The following is a 21,502-nucleotide window of genomic DNA, read 5'->3' as shown; positions in this document are numbered from 1 at the left end:
TTCTATTCCAACCCCTCTGTTACTCTTCCATTTCTGATCTTAAGAGTCCTATAACACCCCATAATCATCCCCATGAATTATTTACAGAGTTTAAAAATAATTACAGAAACTAAAATTGCTAACAACATAACATGCTTAAAACAGAAAACTGAAACAAAACTTGCAAGCATTAAACAGAATTGATTTTTAACACGTAAAGATCATCAATATAACTTATATTAAGCATGTACGTTCCAATTCATAATTACTTAAACCCTAGAGACTCTCTAGGTGCACAGAACACAAGCCAAAGAGAATGAGAAATGAAAGAAACTTGCCTCTTTAAAGGTTTTGATCTGAAACCTTTCACTAACTTCTTCCTAGGTTTTTCCGGCGACCTTAGTTCCATTGAACCTCCTCTGCCACCCTTGGTTTAGCCCACAAACATCCCTTAACCTTCCTCCTTGGTCCAGCCTACAATCCTTGGCCAAAAACTCCCAACTGTGTCTCTCAGTTTCTCTCAAAACTCTCTCTATTTTCACTGTGCCGTGAATAGGGTTATCAAACCCTAGGGAGACGTATGATAAATATTTATAGACTTTACTCAAAACCTAATTCCAATTAACCTTAGTCGGCCCAACATAAAACTCAAACGAATTAAAACAAAACCCTAAATGATAATCACACACTTAATTTATTAAAACAGTTATGATATGCTAGAAAAATAATTAATAATTACAGAAAAACAAAAATACAATTAAAGACAACAAGCTATTTAAATACAATAATTAAATAAAATAACAATTTGACACATAAACATACAATCACAAAATCAATAGACAAAAATACACATAGAATGAAATTTAAATCCCAATTTTATCCTTTTTAATTTTAGGGGTATTACAATAAGGTTCTCCTAACCCACAGTAAAAACTCATACACGTATATATATAGGCACTTAAAAAACCCTAATTAATACTAGAGCTAAGACAGAAACCCTAATCAAACTAGAGTCGGCCGATAAAATCCTAATCATATACATATATAACAGATACCTATACGACGTCCCAATAAAACCCTAACCTTAAATAAAGAAATGAAAACAAACAATTAAATTAAAATAGTAAATCAAAGAATTAAAACTACATCATTTAAATCAACTTACCAAATAAACCAATTCAATTAAATCAAATAACCAATTAAATTACACAATTAAATCAACTAATGAAAGAAAACAATTAAACACCCAAGCAACTAGTCACATAAAAATGAAATAAAAATAATTGAAATTTCAATTTTATCATTTTTAAAACTAGGGGTATTACAGATCCGTACCCATGCGGTGGGTCCTGAGCTATGTTCAGGCTTAAAGGAATAAGTACGGTCCTTCCTAACACCAATTGGTTTTAGGAGAGATGGTTCCCAGCTTTGCACTTTGGTATCAGAGGCATTTGTTGAGTAATCTATATTGTTTATTTTCTTTTCCTTATATTGATTTGTTGATTCAGTTCTAACATTCTATTCACAGTTTCTCACTTTATTGTTCTATTTCCCTTCCTGTGAGTCCGAATCCAAACAATAAGTCATAGATCCAAACAGTAAGACCTGCGAGAGGCCTGAGCAGTGCGGCATGAGCGGATGAGCGCGTGAATAGGATTTAGATACCACTAAGAGAGAACCATGAAGATAATCTGATTTAACCAGTCAACCTATCAAGCATAGTGAGAGTCAAGAAAACATGAAAAGGTTATTTAGATCTTCCTCCTCTATGAGCTCCAGATCCAGAACCAGTACTAGTCTTCCTCTAGTTCCAAACATAGTTAATGAAGAAGATTACAGAGTTGAAGATGTTATTCTAGATTTTAGTGATTGGAACATCCCTAGGGTTCCAACCAAAGAAATCTACAAAACCAGCTTCTTTAAATCAACCTTCCTTAGTGATTACAAGGTTAAAACTGTAGAACAAATTTATTCACTGTTTAAGGAACATGAAAAATGTCAGTTATTCACAGCTCAAGCAATCAAAAGTCACAAAGATCGTGGATACAACTTTATTCACATAGGTCTAGTCCAAGTTGCAGTCAACCCATTTACTAATACTAGTCTTAATACCTCAGTCCTCTTAGCTCTTCGTGATGCTAGATTTCTAGATTATAATGATAGTCTTTTGGGAATAGTTGAAATAAGTTTCTGTAATGGACCAGTTCATTTCAATTGTTACCCTGATCTTACTCTCAGTCTTACTGACCCTCATCTACTAAAAACTTTAACCATTAATGTTAAAACTTCTGGTTACAAGATGCTCCCCGGATCACAACCCTTAGGTCTGATCTACATGATCTATTATAAAACCAAAAAAACCAACCTTAATGTCAAAGCCATTAAAAAAGACATTAAGGGTCACACCCTACTCATTAAAGGTAACACTCCAGATGCTAATATTCAACTCAAGAAATCCATTACTTGGAAAGATATTTCTTTACCCAATGAATGATTTTTTGAAAATGAAAACCATCCAGTTAAAATACAAAATGATGTTAGTAACCTTGATAGAGTTCAGGAATTTATTGACGGAACAGTCAGAATAAGCTTTGATGAACAACGCCTTCTGACTCGATCTCGTCCCTCTACTTCTTCTAATAGATCTGTTTATATATATATATATATATATATATATAATATTTAAGGATAATTATTATTTCTTTTATTGGGTAGTCATACTAAGAATATGATTAGTTTATTTATGTAAATATATAAATATACAAATAAGGTTTTATAGTTAAAATTTTTACACGTTAGAAAAATAAGATAGACAGAGTCAGAATTGGAAGAGACAACCAAAGCTTGAAGTATTGGTTTCTTTTTGAAACCTTCAGGCGAGTTTTCTCTATCTTTCCTCTTAAAACTCATAAGGATATCACCTTAAGTATCAAGGTTTTAATTGAATTTATTTGTTTAAAATCATGGTTAGATCTGAATAATTAAAAGCATAAATTATTATAATTGATTTTTGAATTATTAGATTTTAATTGATATATATAGGTATTGTATATATATATATCAAAATCAATCTATAGGTGGATCTATGGCCCAAGAGGGTTTATTACCGTTCTTTATTTTCTGGAATTTTTCTGTAATTTTCTGTAATTTTTCTGATATTTTTAGGAATTTATTTTTCTAGTATTTGTTTGGAAATTTTTATATATATACAGTGGACGCTGTATTTCGGCGCATCAGAAGGAGCTTCTGATTCAGTGTAGCGCGGCATAATATAGTTTAGTGTGCTTGTGAATCAGAGCCATTAACAATAAGTAGATTAATCCGGTGGATTGCGGAACATGATAAGATGTTACATACGCTAATCTAGGTCATTGGATTAATTTAATATAAGTAGAATGATTCAGTGCATTGCGGCGTATGGAAAAGAGTAAGCATGTGCATCTGGACCATAGATGTGGTCTAGTCAATATAGAAATAATCTGGTGTAGGCGACCTCACAGCAACTGAAAGACTCCAGCCAATCAGAACACCCCAGTACACATGGAGACTTGGATCCGATGCGTTCAAGTGCGTGGAAAGCGCGTGGGCGCGCGTGCTGATCCCTGCTTACCTGTTTTGTGATATGAAATTGAAACAGTCATAACTCAGTCATTTAAAATCAAAATTGGGCCATTCTTGAGCTCAAATTCAAGGATTTTTCGTCCTTTTTCCAATGGTACCAATTTCATTATTAGTTTCCTATTATACTAGGTGATATTTACGTTTTGTGAGACGATATTGGAAAATTATTTACCGAGATGGAGTATTTATGGGAAAACTAAATCTGACGATATTTAGTAGCATTTAAATTGTATAACTATAATTAAATTAATATATTGTTATTGAAGGAAATATATATATGTGTGTGTGTGTGTGTGTGTGTGTGTGTGTGATTTAATTGTTTATGATAAGTATGGAGGGATGTGTGTGTGTGTGTGTGTGTGTGTATTCATATATATGTATATATATGATTTAAATAATCAAAGATTATTATGGATTGTATTATACATATTTATATATTATATAATATATGTGTATGTATATGTATATATATATATATATATATATATATATATATATATATATCATTTAAGATGATTAATATTAATTATTCTTATTTAGTATATCTGGATAGGCTGGTTATTAAAGTAATGTTATGCTTATGAAGTGCATGAGATGTTTATGTGTGATTTAGTTAATCGTTAAGTTTAAAGTTGGTACATGGTTGAATTGTAGGCATTGATGACTTGCCAAAGGCTTAAATATATAGTCTAAATATTTGTATGAATAAAACACATACATAGGAAGTATGGATGAGTTCTTAATTAAAAGTATAAATATATATACTTAAGGAGGTATGGTTGAGTTGTCAATATATAAATAAATATATTTACAATGGCATGGTTGATTTGCCAAAACATAAGTTAATGGCTATGCGTATTAGATGTTTAAATTGCATTTATGATTATTGTATGTATATGTTGGATTAAGATTAAATGTTCTTAAATTAGAATAATCTAATACTTACAAGTTAATGTATTATTTTTTATATATTAATAAAATAATACTGGTGGAGACATGGATGATTTGTTAAAGTTTGGATATTGAATATGTAATTTAAATAATTACAGTTATTATTAGGGATGAGATTAAATGTACTATTCCATTAATTATATTTTATTATTTAAATGGTTTAATAATCGTTTAGGATGAGATTAATGTTTAATGAACTTTTCTTTAAAAGAAATAGTGGATTGGTGTAGGTATGATTAATATTTAATCATTGTTTATGGGTTTTGAAAATTAATGAACCTAGTAATAGATGTAGTTAGTGTATTATATATAATTATTTATATACAAGTGTATTAACTGTATTATTGTTTATTAAAATTAAAACTTTATTAGGCTTGGTTTTAATTAGAGATGATCTACTTATTGGTTTTCAGAGGCTTGGTAGAGAGAACTTGCTCGTAAGTTTGACCCACTTATTTTTATCTTTCAGGTATTAGAGGTTCAAGTCTCAAGGTTGAGGATCCGCAGTTTAGGAGGCTTATTTATCATCTACTTTTATTTATGTCAAAGTAGGATATTATTATTTTGACTTGAGTTTTATTTATGGATTTCTAGATAGTGTATGTTGATTAAGGAGTCCTTAAATTATAGGATTCCCGAGTTGTAACATTTGGAGAATTATTATTTAATGGAATTATTATTTATTAGTTTTCTTCAGCGAGTCATTTATTCTTTTTAATTCTTTTTGTAATATGTGTTTGTTTAGATACTTTAATTGTTTTGATATTCTCTAATTTTGTACGCGGACTTGATCAACCCGTATTTCAAAATTAGGGGGTATCAGAAGGAGATACAAGAAATGTAATGAAAAATGATTTAAAGGGTAGTTTTGTCTTTAAAAAGTTAGTTTTGTTTCAAAGTAGGTTATATTTTTCATGTTCCTTGAAAATAGAGAAAGAGTAATTAATGAGACTTAAAATAACCAACAAGGAGAACGATTGTGAAATGTTAAGCAACTGTCCTTAACATTCTTCTTGTGCTATTGACCAAATTTTATAAAATAACAATATTTGCTTTCCCTTGTATAAATTGTAAAATAATATATTATTATAATGTAAGGGTATTACACTCAAAATCACTTTTCGACTAGCAAACGAGTTTAAGAAAGATCAAAGTAACAAACATTGAATGGTTTATCTGTGTGTAATTTGTCTAAATTTCAAGGAAGATCAATGTATTTTACCCTTTTAAAATGGACGATGTAGGCCCTTTTAACCACATACACTAAATCTGGAAAAATGAAATTACATAAGTGTACTTCCCTAACTTATAAATAGAAAAATTAAGTATCATGAGTATTTAGCCCCTTTATTAAGAAAGAGATTAAATAAAGAGTACATTTTATTAAAATGAAAGTTTATCATCTCATTTTGAAAATTTGACTTGAAAATAGCTTATTTACTCATATTTAGAGCACCTCGAGTAATGTGTTAAAAGGTTCATTTGTGTAAAATATGGACAATGTGTAATTTTTATTTTTATTTAGAGCAGTATGTTAAGATACATTGTTACATCATCAATATGTAAAGTTATTGTGTATTTTGCATGACCTTTTTATACAGCTACATCAATATATTTTCTCTCTTCAACCTCTTTCTCATTCAATTAACGAATTAACCACATGTTAAGTAGGTTTGTAAAAGATATGTCGGTTTTTGGACATGACACGTGATTGGTTGTTATTGACAGATATATTTTTACACAGAAAGTATAAAACAATGGTTGGTTGTTATTAACATATATATATATATATATATATATATATATATATATATATATATATAAAGTATAAAACAATGGTTGTACCTAAAAATGAGCAATGCTACACATCTCGAATTAAAATTTGAGATGTGATCTTGAATCTGATATGGTCATAAAAACAATGGTTAGTTGTTATGAACAGATATATTTTTACATAAAAAGTATAAAACAATGGTTGTACCTAAAAATGAGCAGTGCTACACATCTCGAATTAAAATTTGTGATGTGATCTTGAATCTGATATGGTCATAAAAACAATGGTTGGTACATCTCGAATTAAAATTTGAGATGTGATCTTGAATCTGATATGGTCATAACTAAATAAACATTAATGTCCTTTATTTTAATACATATTACAGTTTATTCTTTTATGCCGTTGTATATCCCTTTTAATAAACTAATCGAATTACACTAGGTTTCTCTCTATCTCTAATTTGTTTTTCTCTATTTTTAATAATTTTTATTATATATATAGGAGGTGTATATATATATATTATCTTATGCACTCTCTATATTTTTCAATTACTCTATATCTTTGTTAAGTATTTCATTAAAATTTAATCATAATAAGAAATGCCAAATTAAAATATAATTATAAAAAGGTTTAAGTGAGGCTTATTTATTAAACATGATGAAACATTATTGATTTTTATCCCTTTTTTTCTCTCTTGAATTAATATTATAGATGTTGTACATGTGTATATGGTCAAATAGGGGTTTCCACATCTTCTTAGATTTTGAAGAAGAGTATATTTATTTATTTATTAATGAATGGAGGAGTATATTCAATTTTTGGATTCTCTTTAAATTGGGAATGTTAAATTTTGACAAGAAGAGAATGTAGATAGGCAGAGACGACCGCTATCTTTTGAGGTGGGAGATCATGTTTTTCTGCGGGTTTCTCTACGGAAGGGTTTGATGAGGTTCGGGGAAAAGTGGCAATTAGGTAAATTATGATACTTATTCACGAAAAAGAGATTACTCATTCATAGTAAAATTGCAGTTTCTACTTTTAATTATTTGAATATTTAATATAAATGGTCTCTCAAACGAAGAGGGTCAAAATTTAATTCAAGTTATTAAATTATATTAAGGTTTTCTCTATTTCCTATATTTTAAAAAAAAAAAAAAAAAAAAAAATTACTTTTTAAAACATACAAAATAGCTAAATAAGTTGACAAATAAACAGCTACCAAATTCAAAATAAAATCGCAAGTCAAAATTTGCGAAGTATAACATTTTGCGTTAAAAATAATTAGTCCTCTATATATATATATATATATATATAGAGCAATCATTGAAGTGAAGTCGGACAGCTGTCCTTACACAGTTACACTTTTAATTGGTTAATTAATTAAATTTCTCCTGCTATTATGGGACATTAAAAATATAAATTTATAGGACAAAAGTGCCCTTTTAACACTTTTTTTTCTCTCCCGTCTCCCCTCACTTGGATGGCGTGTGTGTCTATATATATATATGAATACATTAAGATATTTCCTATATTAAAAAAATAAATACTTCTAAAACATACAAAGTAGTCAAATAAATTGACAAATAAACAAGTACCTAATTCAAGATAAACAATAATATATACATAGGCAATCGTTGAAGTGTAGTCGTACAAGCCACTGTCCTTGCATGGTTGCGCTTTTAATTGGTTAATTAATTGAATTTTTCCTCCTATTATGGGACATTAAAAATATAAATTTATAGCACAAAAATATCCTTTTAACACTTTTTTCTCTTCAGAATATTCACACCGAACAATTGCAGTGAATTATCTAAGACCAATTAAAAGAGTAATAAGTCTAACAATTCCTCGGTGCAAATTATTTTCCTATATATATATATAAACTCTTAGATTTTTTTTTTATTTTAAATTTTCTATATATATATTCCTTTATATATCATCAAATTTGTGATAATCCAACCATTTTATATATCATCAAATCTTTGTCAATCCAATCATTTTATTTCTCTATTATGAATCTATATACAGTATATATATAACTAAAAGACAATTAAAAAAAGAAAGAAATAACATAATCTATTATGAGAATATTATTGATATATAATATACACACACACGTGTTTATATATATATATATATACTGATCAACTTAGAAGTGAAAATTTCTGAATATAGGGCTTTTGGTTGTATTTTTTTAACTCCATCAATATTTATGTTTGTGTATTTATATATTCTTTTCCAATCATTATTACATGTCTTGTAATTACATTTTCGTCTTCTTAATTCCATGACAAATAACATTCATTTTTGGTGCGAAATATTCTCCCAATTGTAAGAATGAGCAAGAGGAGAGAGAGAACCAGAATTTTTCTTAATTAAGGACGAATTTTCAGACTTTCTTTAAATTAGTTAATTTAAGATAATTTAAAGAATATTTAATTTAGTGAATCCAAATTCTTAGTTGGGCGGTGATGGTGATGGTGATGGTAAATGATGAAATAATAGGCTCCCGTAAAAGAGACATTTTTTTATATTTTTGGAACAGGAAGGATAATATTTTCGAGGGACTTCTTATCGCCTTTTCGGAAAGATAATATCTTTCCCTCTTGGATTACTAGATTACGACGCCTCTCCACTATGCCACACAAAGCTCGAGCTAATATTATATTTAATTGAGGAGACACATCGGCATGGAATACTATAGTCATGTGCGTCTCTTTCAAAAATACACCTAGGTTGCTTTTAATTATTATAAAATTAAATTCCGATTTAGAGTTGCAAACTTAATATAGTATTGCTCGTACTCAAATTGAAAATCAATTAGTTTTTATATCCAATAGAGTTGGAATTTGACTGATCACTACCTATTTTTTATACAATCTTTAGAGTGGTGCTTTTTAACTAAGTTTGAAGATTTGAATCTGTTTATAGTCTCTATTGTTCAATCATACCGAATTTGGAATTGACTCGTTTAGTAATAAAAGTAATTTAAACTTAATTTGTGTTCGCTTTCAAAATCAAAATCATTTAAATTTGTTCATAAATAATATATTCACAAACGTAGTTCATAAAGAGCACACGGCAGCCAAAATGAAGGCGCACTCACTCTATACTATCTCAATCGGTGAAAGGACACAGCGGTCATTTCCTGCTAGTCATGCGCTTCTTTAAACGACCCAAACTAACCTTCGACTAGACGATAAAAGGGATAAAGGAATACAGTGTTTCTTTCAACGTGGACGTTCGCAATTCGGTTGTCAGAATCTGGAATGACGAAACTCACGGCGTTACCATTTAAAAAAATATATAGAAAAATTAGTGGAGCATAAGATTCCGTTAGTTAACGGCGATGAGGACGGTCCGTATTTGACGGAATCGGTACTAGTTTGGACATGGTAGGGTAGGTGCGGACAAAGCAAGAGAGAAGAATTAGGAGGGCCAGAGACCATCATATTTTTAATATAAATATATGGGTTTAGTGGACAATTGGATAGACAAAAACTCAACTACCATCTTCTCTCTAACTACTAATACTACTACTCTCTCTCTACTTTCTCTCTCTATATCGACACTGTATTTGTATGGCAGCGAATTCACAGATTCGTGGTGTCGCGAGTCTGGGGAAGCGATTCGTTAACGAGATCCGAGCTGGAAGCTCTCGTTATCAAACTCAGTCTCCTTCGCTCACTCTCAGGTATATGATCTCTCAACCGAAGTTTATGCGTGGTTTCGTGATTTTTCTTCATCTTAGTGGTTTAATTACTACGATCCTTAATTTTTTTTTTGAAATCAGTGTGTTATTTGAGTTTATATAGCACTTTATGGACACGATTTTGCAAGATCTTCGTGTTATTGTATGAAAAACTTCACAGATCGAGTTAAATTTTTTTTTTTAAGTGTGTTTTTGTATTGCTAATCCGTTAAGTACTTGTGTAAGTTTAACATTTCTTCGAGAAGTATGTTTTAAGAAATAAACAGTGGAAAACATCTAATGGATAAGAGTGTTATGTTAATGATGTTATTAATTATTTAAATTCTAGCTTCCAGAAAATACATATCCGATTTATCATTTTCAATTTTTAATTAATTTCCCTTTCGCCGGCTTAAATATTGGTGTGTTTATCGGTATTCTGCAACTAAAGAATTCGTGCGGTGTGAACAAGGACAAATTCACCTCCTCAAACCGGTATTAGCGGGTGGAGGGGCATTTTTGTAATTAAAAAAATGAGTTCAATTTTTATTAATTTTTTGGCCCGTTAGGTTTGATCTTTCTGGTTATTTTGTATCATCCCTGCGTCATCAGACGGCTCACGGTGCACACACTTGTGTGCAATCATATGTGTACCCACTCCGCCCCATTGGATATGGGGCTCCTCTTGGCGATGAATGACTTTTGGGTCATATGGTGAGGTATTTGGCTCACCTTGTGAATAATCTTGTGGATGTTTTCCTTTCTAAAGCAACAAAAAATGCTGGTTGTCTTTTAGCTAGTAAGGATGCTTATGAAATGCTTTGGCTTTCGGATATGGAACTTATTTTGCCAAAGCTATTCGACAATTTACCCAAAACACATTGAGGCATTTTCTTGGTGTATTGATATGTCATCTCAACAAACCAGTGATCGCATCGTCTACCTCACTCAGGTGATGGACCGCATACCAGTGAATAGATTGGAAGCCTTGTTAGAGGCTCTGTACATGCTATCCCCACCAGGGTTAAAAGCATGAATGGTAACAGAATTACTAACGGATCCCTCTGTCGGTTGGACCAAAATAGGAGTCAAGATGAAGTTATTCTTTCCTTCTTGTTTTCTATGCCCATTTCCTGTGAAGAGGATTTTGCTCCCTCTGCAATGGTTTGCCCCGTGCACTCTTTCCTCGGTCGTTTTTCTTATTGAAAAACGTCCCTCTAATGGATATAAAGAGGTTCGAAATAAACTCTGAATTGGTCTCCCTGCGCCCAACTAAGGTTTCATAAGCCAGGATCTGATGTTTGGTAAGACCTATCCACTTGACACCAACTCCGAGACCTTTTACGAGGGTCAAATACAAGTCATTTTCAAGCTCCATAGAGATAAAAGCTGTCAATCTTTTACCAAGAATATCGACTGACAGTCGACTGGACTGAGCTTTCTTGTTCTTGTAGGGTTGGCAGGCTTTCTTTATAGTACAGCGACCCACGGAGCTTGGGTCATTTGCTCTTTTCGATTTGTTGAAAAGCTTGTTCCCAATTCCTTGGCATGAGCTTCGGGCTTTGGCTAAGACGCATTGGGAAGGATCAAACTCTATTTGGAGTGGGATTTTCGTATGATTGATCGGGACATTCCTGAGTAGAACAAGGTCAAACAGGCACACGTGAAACAAACAGTTCTGATCTTATGAGATGGATATGATCTACCTTTTCCTCCTTCACCTGCCCCAGTTAATGGATTGTTTTGCTGGAAGAAGACCATGTTGGTGAGCCTTTTTTGCTTAAGAAGAGGATCTGAAAACAGGAAAAAGAAGGATGAGTTGGTTGTATATTCATGTCTCTAAATGACAAATGTTTTGCTATAATTACTCATTGTAGTAAGTTCATTTTCAGCATTACTTTATGTTCATCCCTCAGGTATTCCGTAGTTATCAATCACATTATTATTTGTATCAATTGAAAAAACAATTTATGGCAAATGATCAAAGTGGAAAAGTTGGATATGATTACATGCTTGTTTTAACCTATTCCTTCTCATATTTGTGGGCAGGTCATGACATGTAAGTTGGGGCTTCATGTGTTATTGTTGTAGAACAAATGATTTAGGGGTTTTAATGAATCAGTCCTCGTGATCTTTTAATTCATGCCGACTCGCGGAGTGTTGAGGCTTAGATTTTCTTTTTGACAGTGTGAAACTTAAGATTATCCCTGACCACCCTTTAGCCAGCGTGCCCAGCACCTTGCCCTATTTTGAAGCTCAATTTTGTGTAGTGCTTAGCTTTAGCGGGTAGGTTCAATCCTTCTAGCATATGGGGACTCTATTACATGATTGATCGTCTTCATTATGGATTAGCTATCCACACGGTTGAGTCATTTAAAGCTTCATCCCCTTCCACTCCCCATTCGAATATGTGTTTGGAGACCTCATGATTACACTTTTGAATATGTTTTTTAAGGTCAACAATTATTTATTGGTTGTGATCTACACCATATACTCTTTCGACAAGTCTAGGGTAGACAATGGATCTGAGATTGCCTCCTTTTAGTATAATTCGGCCTATGTGTTTGAAGGCTCTATCTATGATTTCTCTCTTGAATATGTTCTTTTAAGGTCAACAATTATTTATCAGTTGTGATCTACACCATATACTCTTTTGACAAGTCTAGGGTAGACAATGGATCTGAGATTGCTTCCTTGTAGTTTAATTCTTATTTTTCTTTCAAGGTAGGTAATGATGGTCGTTCTAACATCAGTTTTGTTTGTGGTTGAAGGTGTAGGTAAAGCATTACCTTTTATTATTTATGGAATAAAGTTTGTTTGGTCGGTAGCATATTCTTATTATCCTTGTCTGATTAAATAACGTGGCGATCACGTGATTACTCGCATCTGGGGATTGAATGAAACCTCCCCCTCATGCTACGCAACTACCATTAGTTTTATTTGGGTTTCCCAAAATCCAGACACGTGCCTTTTTGGGATAATTTTTTGACCCCACACGGTTTCTGAAGGGGACAAGTAGAGTGTGTGCGGCAGTGTTTATCTGTTAACATATGAAGGTATGTTCATATATGAAAGGTGTAGTGGGAGGATAATAGGAAATTGTAAATTACCCATGTAACCTTGTTTTTGTGGGCACGCAAATGCCAATCACGGGTCCCTATGTGATTTTTTTTCTTGGTCCTGCTATTGTCAATGGCAGATTTGATACCGACATAATGTTTTCTCATGCTCATGACCTTTTTTTACGTGTGCAGTAGGGCTTTGCACGCCTCCTCGTATGATAAGAACCCGGATGAGCAGGTTCCTCCGACAGTGGTCCCGGATGAGATAATCCAGCCTGAATCCGAGAAGTACTGGGCTCCAGATCCAAAAACTGGGGTATTTGGCCCGGCATCTGAGCAAAACCTCTCAGGGGGAGAGCGTGGATTCCACTCGTCACCTGTGGATGGTGCTGGGGATTCAGTGCTGGAGCAGAAGGCGTTCTTCCGTCCCCTGGAGGATTTGGAGAAGCCCACCCATCCTTGAAGCAAAGAAAGTAAGCTGGACTGTCCTCTAATATAGATATACATAGAAGAAGAATAAAGGACAGTTGAAGAACAGAACTGCTATAATATAGTGTGGCATATTGGTAGTATTAGTATATAGTTAAATATCCGAGTGTATTCAGATAAATGCTGCACGCTTTTATGCCCATAGTAGTAAGGAAGCTTGTTTTGTAATACTCCTATTATGTTTATCTGGTTTTGCAAGAATTGACGAATATTATGTTATCTTTATGTTTACTGCAAAAAGAGTCTTGTTTTGTAAAACTCAAGTATATATCGACGAATACTATGTTATTGTTATGCTTTACTGCAAAAAGACTTCGCTGATTCTCGTTCCTGACGACGAAGAATGTATTCCTTTCTTTTGTAAAAGTTAAATTTAAGTTGACTGAGTGTGAGTTTGAAGGATGTAGTGTTTGGTAGCTTTTGGAAGTGTATAAGCTTTCATTCCCTTTGGGAGAGGTGAGGGATGAGGGTGTTCCTTGGCCAAGCAAAAATAAATTAAAAATATTTCTAAAGTGCAGGGATTCTTCACTTCATGTTTAAGACATCAGAGTCGTAGAATTGATTGGGCATATTGGCGGGTATATTCTTAGCGTCCACTTGCCTCCGCAATTGTTTATGGGCTATTTTGAAACCGTCAAAAACTTTTTCGATCGGTAAGTGTATTCGAGAATCCACCGTTCAGAAAGAAATCACGAAAAAAATAAGTTTTTCTGATTACTTGCATTAACGGACAAAATCTCTGATACAACTCTGACATCAGTTTGTGGCAGCTAAGAGGAAAAGTTTTGAGGTCAAAATATCTCACCTTGAATTTAAAGCATGCCTTTCTACATCAAGATCCACCATGCCTTTCGATTAGGGGTGGGGTGCACAGAAATGTGGTCAAACCGAAAATTCAAACCAGGTCAAATCCGACCGGACAGTTTGGTTTGATAATGATTTAATTTGGTCACCATTCTAAATTTGTGAATCAATAAAAATATAATTTGATCACGGTTTGAGGTCTTATAAGACCGAATTAGACCTAACAGTTATGTTATATATATATATATATATATATATATATATATATATATATTTATTAAATTATAGAGTATATATAATATAATATAATCCTACAATCCAAATCACAGTTTGTAATAACTATCAATTATATGGTACACTCTTAATTATCTTAGGTTTTATCAATTTATTAGATATTTTTTTTTTTTAGTGGCTGAATTGAGTTGTGACTAATTGTTTGTTGTTGAATTAATAATTCTAAATGTATTAAGGTTATTATCAATACTGAATTTATTTACTTCGGTTGTAGAAGATAGAGAAGAATGAATTAAAAGTTCTGAATATATTAATAGTTCTGAATATATTGTTAACTTGGTTTATTTTTGTGCATGTGGATAATATGAATACTTTTGTAACAATAAAGAAATAAAAAAAGAACCGTTAAACCAAACCGAACCGAACTGGTTTTCACGATTTGATTTGGTTTGGTTCATTTGGTCAAATAATTCGATTTGGTTCCAAATTTTATGAATATGTTAGAATTGATTTGGTTCCAAAAAAACTCTTAAAACGGTCCAAACCGAACCGTATGCACCCCTACTTTCAACACAAGCTTTTATGATCAAAGGCTTAACCTCAAGTTTTAAATTCAATAAAAATGGAAATGACAACAAATGGAACAGATGGTTTTTGGCCAAAATATGATTTTTCTTGTAGGATTTATCAAATCAAAACAAGTTGAGAGACGGCTATGAATCTATGATGCAAAAATAAGAAATTGCAGCTCCATCAGCAGTTCTGCAATTGTGGAAATGGAAAATCATAATTGAGACAACTCCAGTCTTGTTTTTGTTTCATTGAAATTATTCAACTTCAAGATATGCTGTCCAAACACAAGTTGATAAATCAAATTCTTCTCTCAAAATCCTCATTTCTCTCATCTACATGCCACAATTCTTAGTACCATTGAGTAGTAGAATTGAAGTGCTGGGAACATAGCATGCTTAACATGTATCAACTTGGGAAGAGCGACCAAGTCCATTTCTTCTCGTCATTCATCATTCTTTCAGCCGCAGCATCAAATTCCTGAAAGTTTGATTATTCAAAACAGATTAGCCTTTGTCTAAGAGCTAAAGATAGTATACACAGTTGCAATATTTAAAACTTAAGAATGCCAACATGGAAGAGAACCTGACATGGAAGAAGCATGCATCTTGCCGAAGGTCCAACATGTATTGGATGGACTACGAGAAAGAAGGAAAAAATGAGAGTCAGACAATGACAGAGGATTTCATAACATTGGTATTTTCAATGCTGGCTGCAGGCTTCACTTCTAACTAGGAAATTTGACTTACCAACAATATTTTGGATAAGGCATATTTATAAAATTATTAGGTACAACGGTGTTATGAAAATTCAGAAGACATAATAATAATAAAAGCACCATACAGATTTCAATTGGATTAGTTTATAAAAAAAAATTATGGAAATGAATATCAAATGATGCACATACGAAAAATGTTGTAATGTTGAGAAGGAAATTTAATACCAAAATATTGTTTATGCTGAGCATTGAATATAACTGGAACCCTGACCGGTGAGCCAAAGCCTGAACTTTCCAAAAACCATATTCACCGGGCATGTTAAACAAAGATTATAATAAAATCCCTGCAGCACTACCACTCATCTTGACCTCCAATGTTAAGAATTATAATCATATCAAGGGCCAAAGTGTCTCCACCATCTCTGAGGCATCACAAGAAGCAGCAACATCAAAATAACCATCAGAAACTACTAAAAGAGGAGAACACTGAAAATTTAAAGTATAAAGCTAACTGGGTGAGAACGTATAAAGACTACAATGAAACAGAAAAGCACATATTGCAAGCAGAACACATAAATGATAGTCCAATTATCATGAGGAGGTCAAGGTAAAGCCTTACCTGAGCTTTGGTAATATTACCACGGATTCACGAAAGGATCATGCTTATGGAGAAGCCTCTGGATTATGATTACATCTACAATCTATTGCACACAATGGAAAAATAACCTCAAGCCCAGACCCAATCAAATGCTCAGCGTCTCCGTTCAAGGACCATTAGTGCTGTTTGCATCATCTCTCTAGCCTTCCTATCTGGTGTGCATCCAGCAGATTCCATTTCCTTGTATACTATAGGGACCTGGCCAGCAACCCAGTCAAAAGGATTAGCTAAAGGAATTTTTTTTTTTTTAATGTTATATGGAAGCACGACCAATAGTGCATGAGGGAGTTTCTCCTGGTTCACTATTAAATTTCTCAGACGCTTTTTAGTTTGATATTTGGCTGCATGTATAATTAAATATGAGTGAATTAACTTTGTTAGAAATACTATTTTAGTTTAAGAAATCCTTCTGCCCTGAAATATAAAAGAAGATAAATTGGATACTTTGATCATCCACCTGCGTCAGTGTCCTGTGGTTCGGGATCTAGTAGATCTGACTCTTAAACACAGCCAATAATATAGCCAATCCATGAAATATAATTCGGAGATTTGCGCAACATTTGCTTGGTGAGATGTTGAACAAAACTAGCCGAATTTCAACACGTATTAAATTCTAAATTCATTTCTTTACCAGTCTTCCTGAAAAATCCTACTGAAAAATTCTAAAAAAGCATAGAAGAGATCATATATTTAACTTGATTGAGTGTGAGTGATAGTTTCATAACATATGAAGTTTGTTGATGATAATTAGCTTCATAATTCAGAACAAGATTTAGCAGACCTGGTCAAACTTCCTTGCGCGAATAAATGCCTTCATAAGCGTGCTGTAGGTAACCAAGTCAGGGCTTATACCCTTGAGAAATAATGAGACCATTATCAGTAGAAAATTGAGTTGAATATCTCAGTAATGAATTAGATGGAGAAATCGATGGTCCTACACTTTCTTTTATATGGTTATAAACTGATAGTGCCTCCAAATGCCTTCCACAAATACCAAATGCATTGATCAACACATTCAGCATTATAAGATTTGGTTCAATCCCTTCAGCTTCCATGAGCTGAAGAACCCTTACTGTCTGTTCGCATAATCCCTGTCAAAGAAGTTTACATTAAAAAAGCATGCAGGAGAAAGTCCTCATTGTGTTATCAAATAGAAAGATCATCCACTGTTTACAGTATTACACGAGCAATACAAGCAAAAAAATTACTCGCAAAATATTTTGCTGATCATATATGTACATCATCATACACTAACTTGTCACACACAAAGAAAACATTTTATTAAAAAATACAGATAATCCAGAATTCTATACAAGGTTTGGAGAATCTAAACAGCTTAGACAAACATACCGTAAATAGAGGACTCTTTTCTTTTCCTTTTGTTTTAATTAGAGAGATTTAAGCTCGAGACCTTCCTTAACTCCCAGATCACCTCTTACAGTCTGAACCAAGGTCCATGGTCAAAATGTTTCACCAAATAGGGAATTTCTCAGGAACTGAGGTTCCAGGTTCCTCTGAGAATATGACCTATGACTATACAGGAGCCAAGGACAGCTCCACATGCATGCTAAAAACAGACATAAAATAAATTAAAAAATCTACTTTTAATGTCTTCCATTATGAATTCCAAGGCACCAAAGGTTCTATGCCACTAATTTATCCCCCTTTAACTATAGCTACTGGACCATACAATTGTTTCCATGATTTCTGTGACTGGAGCTGAGCACATAACTCCGCATTCTGTTTTCTCAGTGCTACTCTCTCCCTCTATCTCAAGTATATATATACTTTAACGAAGAACTCGACCAGGACTATTTCTAGTGAGATTGGTTTTAGCAATGGGGTCCTGTCTTCTTCTCGTAACAGAATTAAAAAATGTTAAATAAACTATATCCCTTCCTGAACATATTTCAACTACGAACCCAGATGCAAAAGCCTTATGGGAAACAATTCAAAGATCGCAAATTTCAAAGGGAATGAGGCTTCAAGATTTGCGAAGCCAACATAAATCATCAGAGAAGCATGGCAGAAGGCACCATACCTGTGTTAGACACATGTCAGACAACAACATGTGTCTAACACCTTGTAGACATGTCCAAAATTTGAAGATAGATTTAGATATTTTGGACACTTGGATCCATACATCCGGGACACTGCCCAACCCATGCTTTATGTAGTTTAGACATAACTTAATAGGAGCCATGTCCAACACTCCTAGAAACAAGATTAGTGCTAACTTGAAACAGACAACCTCAATTTTCTTATGGAAATTTGATCTGGTACACATGACCATCACAAGTCAAGCATGCCACAAACCTTTTTAATACAGGAGACGATTATAATTTTAAGAGAAAAAATAGCAAGAAAGTGGTACTATATATAATGTAATAATGTATACGATATGTGTCAAGCTTCATTCTTACACATTATGCAATTCTCAGCACAGAAATTTAGAAAATTAATCAACATTATATATTTATCTTATAAAATGGATTTCTATATATACAAATTAATATCTAAATCATGTTGCCTTCCAATGTTGATTTGTGTGCTACCTAGTAAATTGTATGCCGTGATGCAATATCAAGAAACAAAAAAAATTAAGGTTTAGAAATTAGATACATAGACTAGTAGAAGTCAATACTACAAACAAAATGGAGAACACACCTGTTGAGCGTAAGCATTTGCCAGCAGGCAGAATATGTTAGTTGAGAGATGAACGCCTTCCAACTTTAAAGCATTTATGCACTCTTCTGCGTCCTGAAATCTTCCATACTGCCCATAAATATCAACCAGAACTGCATAAATGGCTCCACTTCTTTGATGCCCTCTGTCTTTCATATTCTCAAAATTCTTCTTTATTATGTCCCATTTTCCTTGCTCCCCCAGACGTCTAATAATGATAATGAAGATTTTTGGATCAGGATACAGCCCTTGTTCTTGCATCTTAGTAAATAACTCAATAGCATTCACAAGATCCCCAGACTTGCAATGCCACTGGATCAAAGAATTCCACGTTGTTATGTCAGGTTTAATGCCTTCTTGCTGCATTTTCTCGAACACTTGTAAGGCTTCTCCTAACTCGCCACATTTCCCATACATGTTGATGATGCTATTATAGATCCTCTTGTCAAGTGAAACCCCCATCTCCCTTATCTCTTCCACAATGCCCATTGCTTTCTTCCACATCCCATTGTCCCTATAAAGTCCAATAACCTTGCTGTACACAAATGAATTCAGTTGAAATCCCTCTCGCTTCATCTCACCGATAACTGACCAGGTATCTTCCAACCGCCCAGCATGAGCATAATAATCAAGAAGGATCTCATATGTTTCTCGATTCCTTCCCATACCCGAATCATCCATTGCCACTAGAACTCTATCCGCAAGTCTTAACAGGCCTTTCTTCAAGAAAACTCTGAGCAAGATGTTGTACACTTTTAGTCTTGGTTTGTACCCTGAATGTATCATTTCTTGGAAGATTGCATCAGCTTCCAGAGTCCTCCCAACACTTCCAAGAGCTGTTATCAAACAGGTGTAAGCTATTAAATTCGGACGAAAGCCCAGAGCCTCCATTTGAGCAAGAAACGCCATAGCCTTATCGATATCCCCTGCTCCGCATAGCTCAGCTATAGAATCATTATATAACTCACAAGATAGTTCCTTTCCACCACTAGAACCACATTGACACCTAGGAATTGAGTTCTTAATGGTATCTGAAAATCTCTTAACAACACCAAATTCTTCAACTCTGTTGTGCTGCATTGGATGACATGATAAATTTACTTTCCTCCATTTTACGCAACCATCGACAGATTGGAGACAAACGGGGAAAAGGGAAGGGACGCCATGAACAGATGAAACTGAAGATGATTTAATATAAAACTTGAATTGCATCTTTATCATCACAGTCATGGTATTGTATGTAACTCTTATGATGCTGCAATAGAGAAAATACTTGGAATTATAATTTTAACTTGGCACTTGAATTTTGAAAGAAACTATCATTTTTATACAGCCATACTTTTCTCATGTGATGTGCCCAATTGAAAAATAGAAGATTGTGAGTGAACTTCTTAAGACTGTACATGACCAACAAATAAGCAAACTGTGAAACACAATTAACTAAATTATAATTTATTTAGCTACTAACTATGAAAATATATGAAAATAAAGTAAACCTTTTAAATTTGATCAATGGAAAAAAAAATTCCCCATATTTGGAGACCGTAAAAACAGAATCCTCTGCTCAATTGAGCTTAATGCAGCTCCTAAGGGAGAAAAATAAATTAAAAAATTTGAAAACTAAAAACAACATAAACCGTAAGGTTTCAGGACTTTGGTTCTTTTCTTTATTACTTCTCAATTTTCTCGGCAACCAAACGGATGGATTGTAAATAAATAAAAATTCAAACCCAATACATAAGAGATTCAAGACAAGCGGAGCTCCAATTTTTTTTAACCCTAATATCTTGAAACCAGACGGAAGTGCAATGGCTACTAATAAAGTTAGTAAAAAATAAATAAAAATTCTTCCCGCAGATGCATATTCTAATATAGGCAAGACTTGGAGATGTACTTACCGAAATCTACTGTAAAATCGAAATGGAAAAAGTAGACCGCTCAGTATAGTCTTCTAATCTTGTGTGTAGACATCGAAAGATTCAAAACATCGACCTTCACACACACATTCTTTTTTTCTGTGTTCAATTAGATGCAACTCCAAGAAAGTAAGACGAGAACGATAATAGACATTTGAGGGATATATTTTCTCATAGATATTTAGAAGATTAAAAAATAATAAAAAATAGAACTCATTAGTCTTTAGAGCAGTTGGCTCTGTAAAAGGCATGCTTCCTTCGTTCCTTTTTAATTATCCGTCTAGTATAAAAAAACGAGGCGACAATTAAAAAAGACGAAAGTAATACTATTTATTTAAATGTAAATGGTT

General features: G+C 33.1%; 2 protein-coding genes across 3 annotated transcripts; one reads left to right on the top strand and one right to left on the bottom strand.

Moving 5' to 3' along the window:
• Nucleotides 1-9,801: 9,801 nt before the first annotated feature.
• On the top strand, nt 9,802-13,868 carry LOC132312848 (late embryogenesis abundant protein At5g17165-like). Its single transcript, XM_059811384.1, has 2 exons — nt 9,802-10,019; nt 13,271-13,868. The coding sequence occupies exons 1-2, from the start codon at nt 9,907-9,909 to the stop codon at nt 13,539-13,541; spliced, it is 384 nt and encodes a 127-aa protein (XP_059667367.1). The 5' UTR covers nt 9,802-9,906; the 3' UTR covers nt 13,542-13,868.
• A 1,381-nt stretch (nt 13,869-15,249) lies between these two features.
• Nucleotides 15,250-21,429, bottom strand: LOC132312846 (pentatricopeptide repeat-containing protein At5g42310, chloroplastic-like). 2 transcript variants are annotated; one of them, XM_059811382.1, is made up of 8 exons: nt 21,135-21,429; nt 19,219-20,491; nt 17,490-17,642; nt 17,333-17,404; nt 16,513-16,749; nt 16,119-16,315; nt 15,761-15,813; nt 15,250-15,655 (listed from the first exon to the last, which is right to left on the bottom strand). In XM_059811382.1, the coding sequence occupies exons 2-5, from the start codon at nt 20,464-20,466 to the stop codon at nt 16,645-16,647; spliced, it is 1,578 nt and encodes a 525-aa protein (XP_059667365.1). In that variant the 5' UTR covers nt 20,467-20,491; nt 21,135-21,429; the 3' UTR covers nt 15,250-15,655; nt 15,761-15,813; nt 16,119-16,315; nt 16,513-16,644. The 2 variants fall into 2 exon arrangements, with proteins under 2 accessions (XP_059667365.1, XP_059667366.1); XM_059811383.1 differs by having other exon boundaries at nt 15,766-15,813.
• Between the last annotated feature and the right edge of the window lie 73 nt (nt 21,430-21,502).

The sequence above is a fragment of the Cornus florida genome, unplaced genomic scaffold, assembly GCF_030987335.1.
Source record: "Cornus florida cultivar Cherokee Brave unplaced genomic scaffold, ASM3098733v1 CherokeeBrave_3.0.0_Hap2_Chr06, whole genome shotgun sequence".
NCBI lineage: Eukaryota > Viridiplantae > Streptophyta > Magnoliopsida > Cornales > Cornaceae > Cornus > Cornus florida.
This window is presented reverse-complemented; position numbering and strand designations above follow the sequence as displayed.

Bases quoted from the DNA above. Each gene is read 5' to 3' on its own strand.
- LOC132312848 (XM_059811384.1), top strand. From the start codon at position 9,907: ATGGCAGCGAATTCACAGATTCGTGGTGTCGCGAGTCTGGGGAAGCGA. The intron at 10,020-13,270 runs GTATATGATCTC...TTACGTGTGCAG, and splicing joins TCTCCTTCGCTCACTCTCAG to TAGGGCTTTGCACGCCTCCT.
- LOC132312846 (XM_059811382.1), bottom strand. From the start codon at position 20,466: ATGACTGTGATGATAAAGATGCAATTCAAGTTTTATATTAAATCATCT. The intron at 17,405-17,489 runs GTAGGACCATCG...TTATTTCTCAAG, and splicing joins ATAACCATATAAAAGAAAGT to GGTATAAGCCCTGACTTGGT. The intron at 16,750-17,332 runs GTCTGCTAAATC...GTTGCTGGCCAG, and splicing joins GCGCAAGGAAGTTTGACCAG to GTCCCTATAGTATACAAGGA.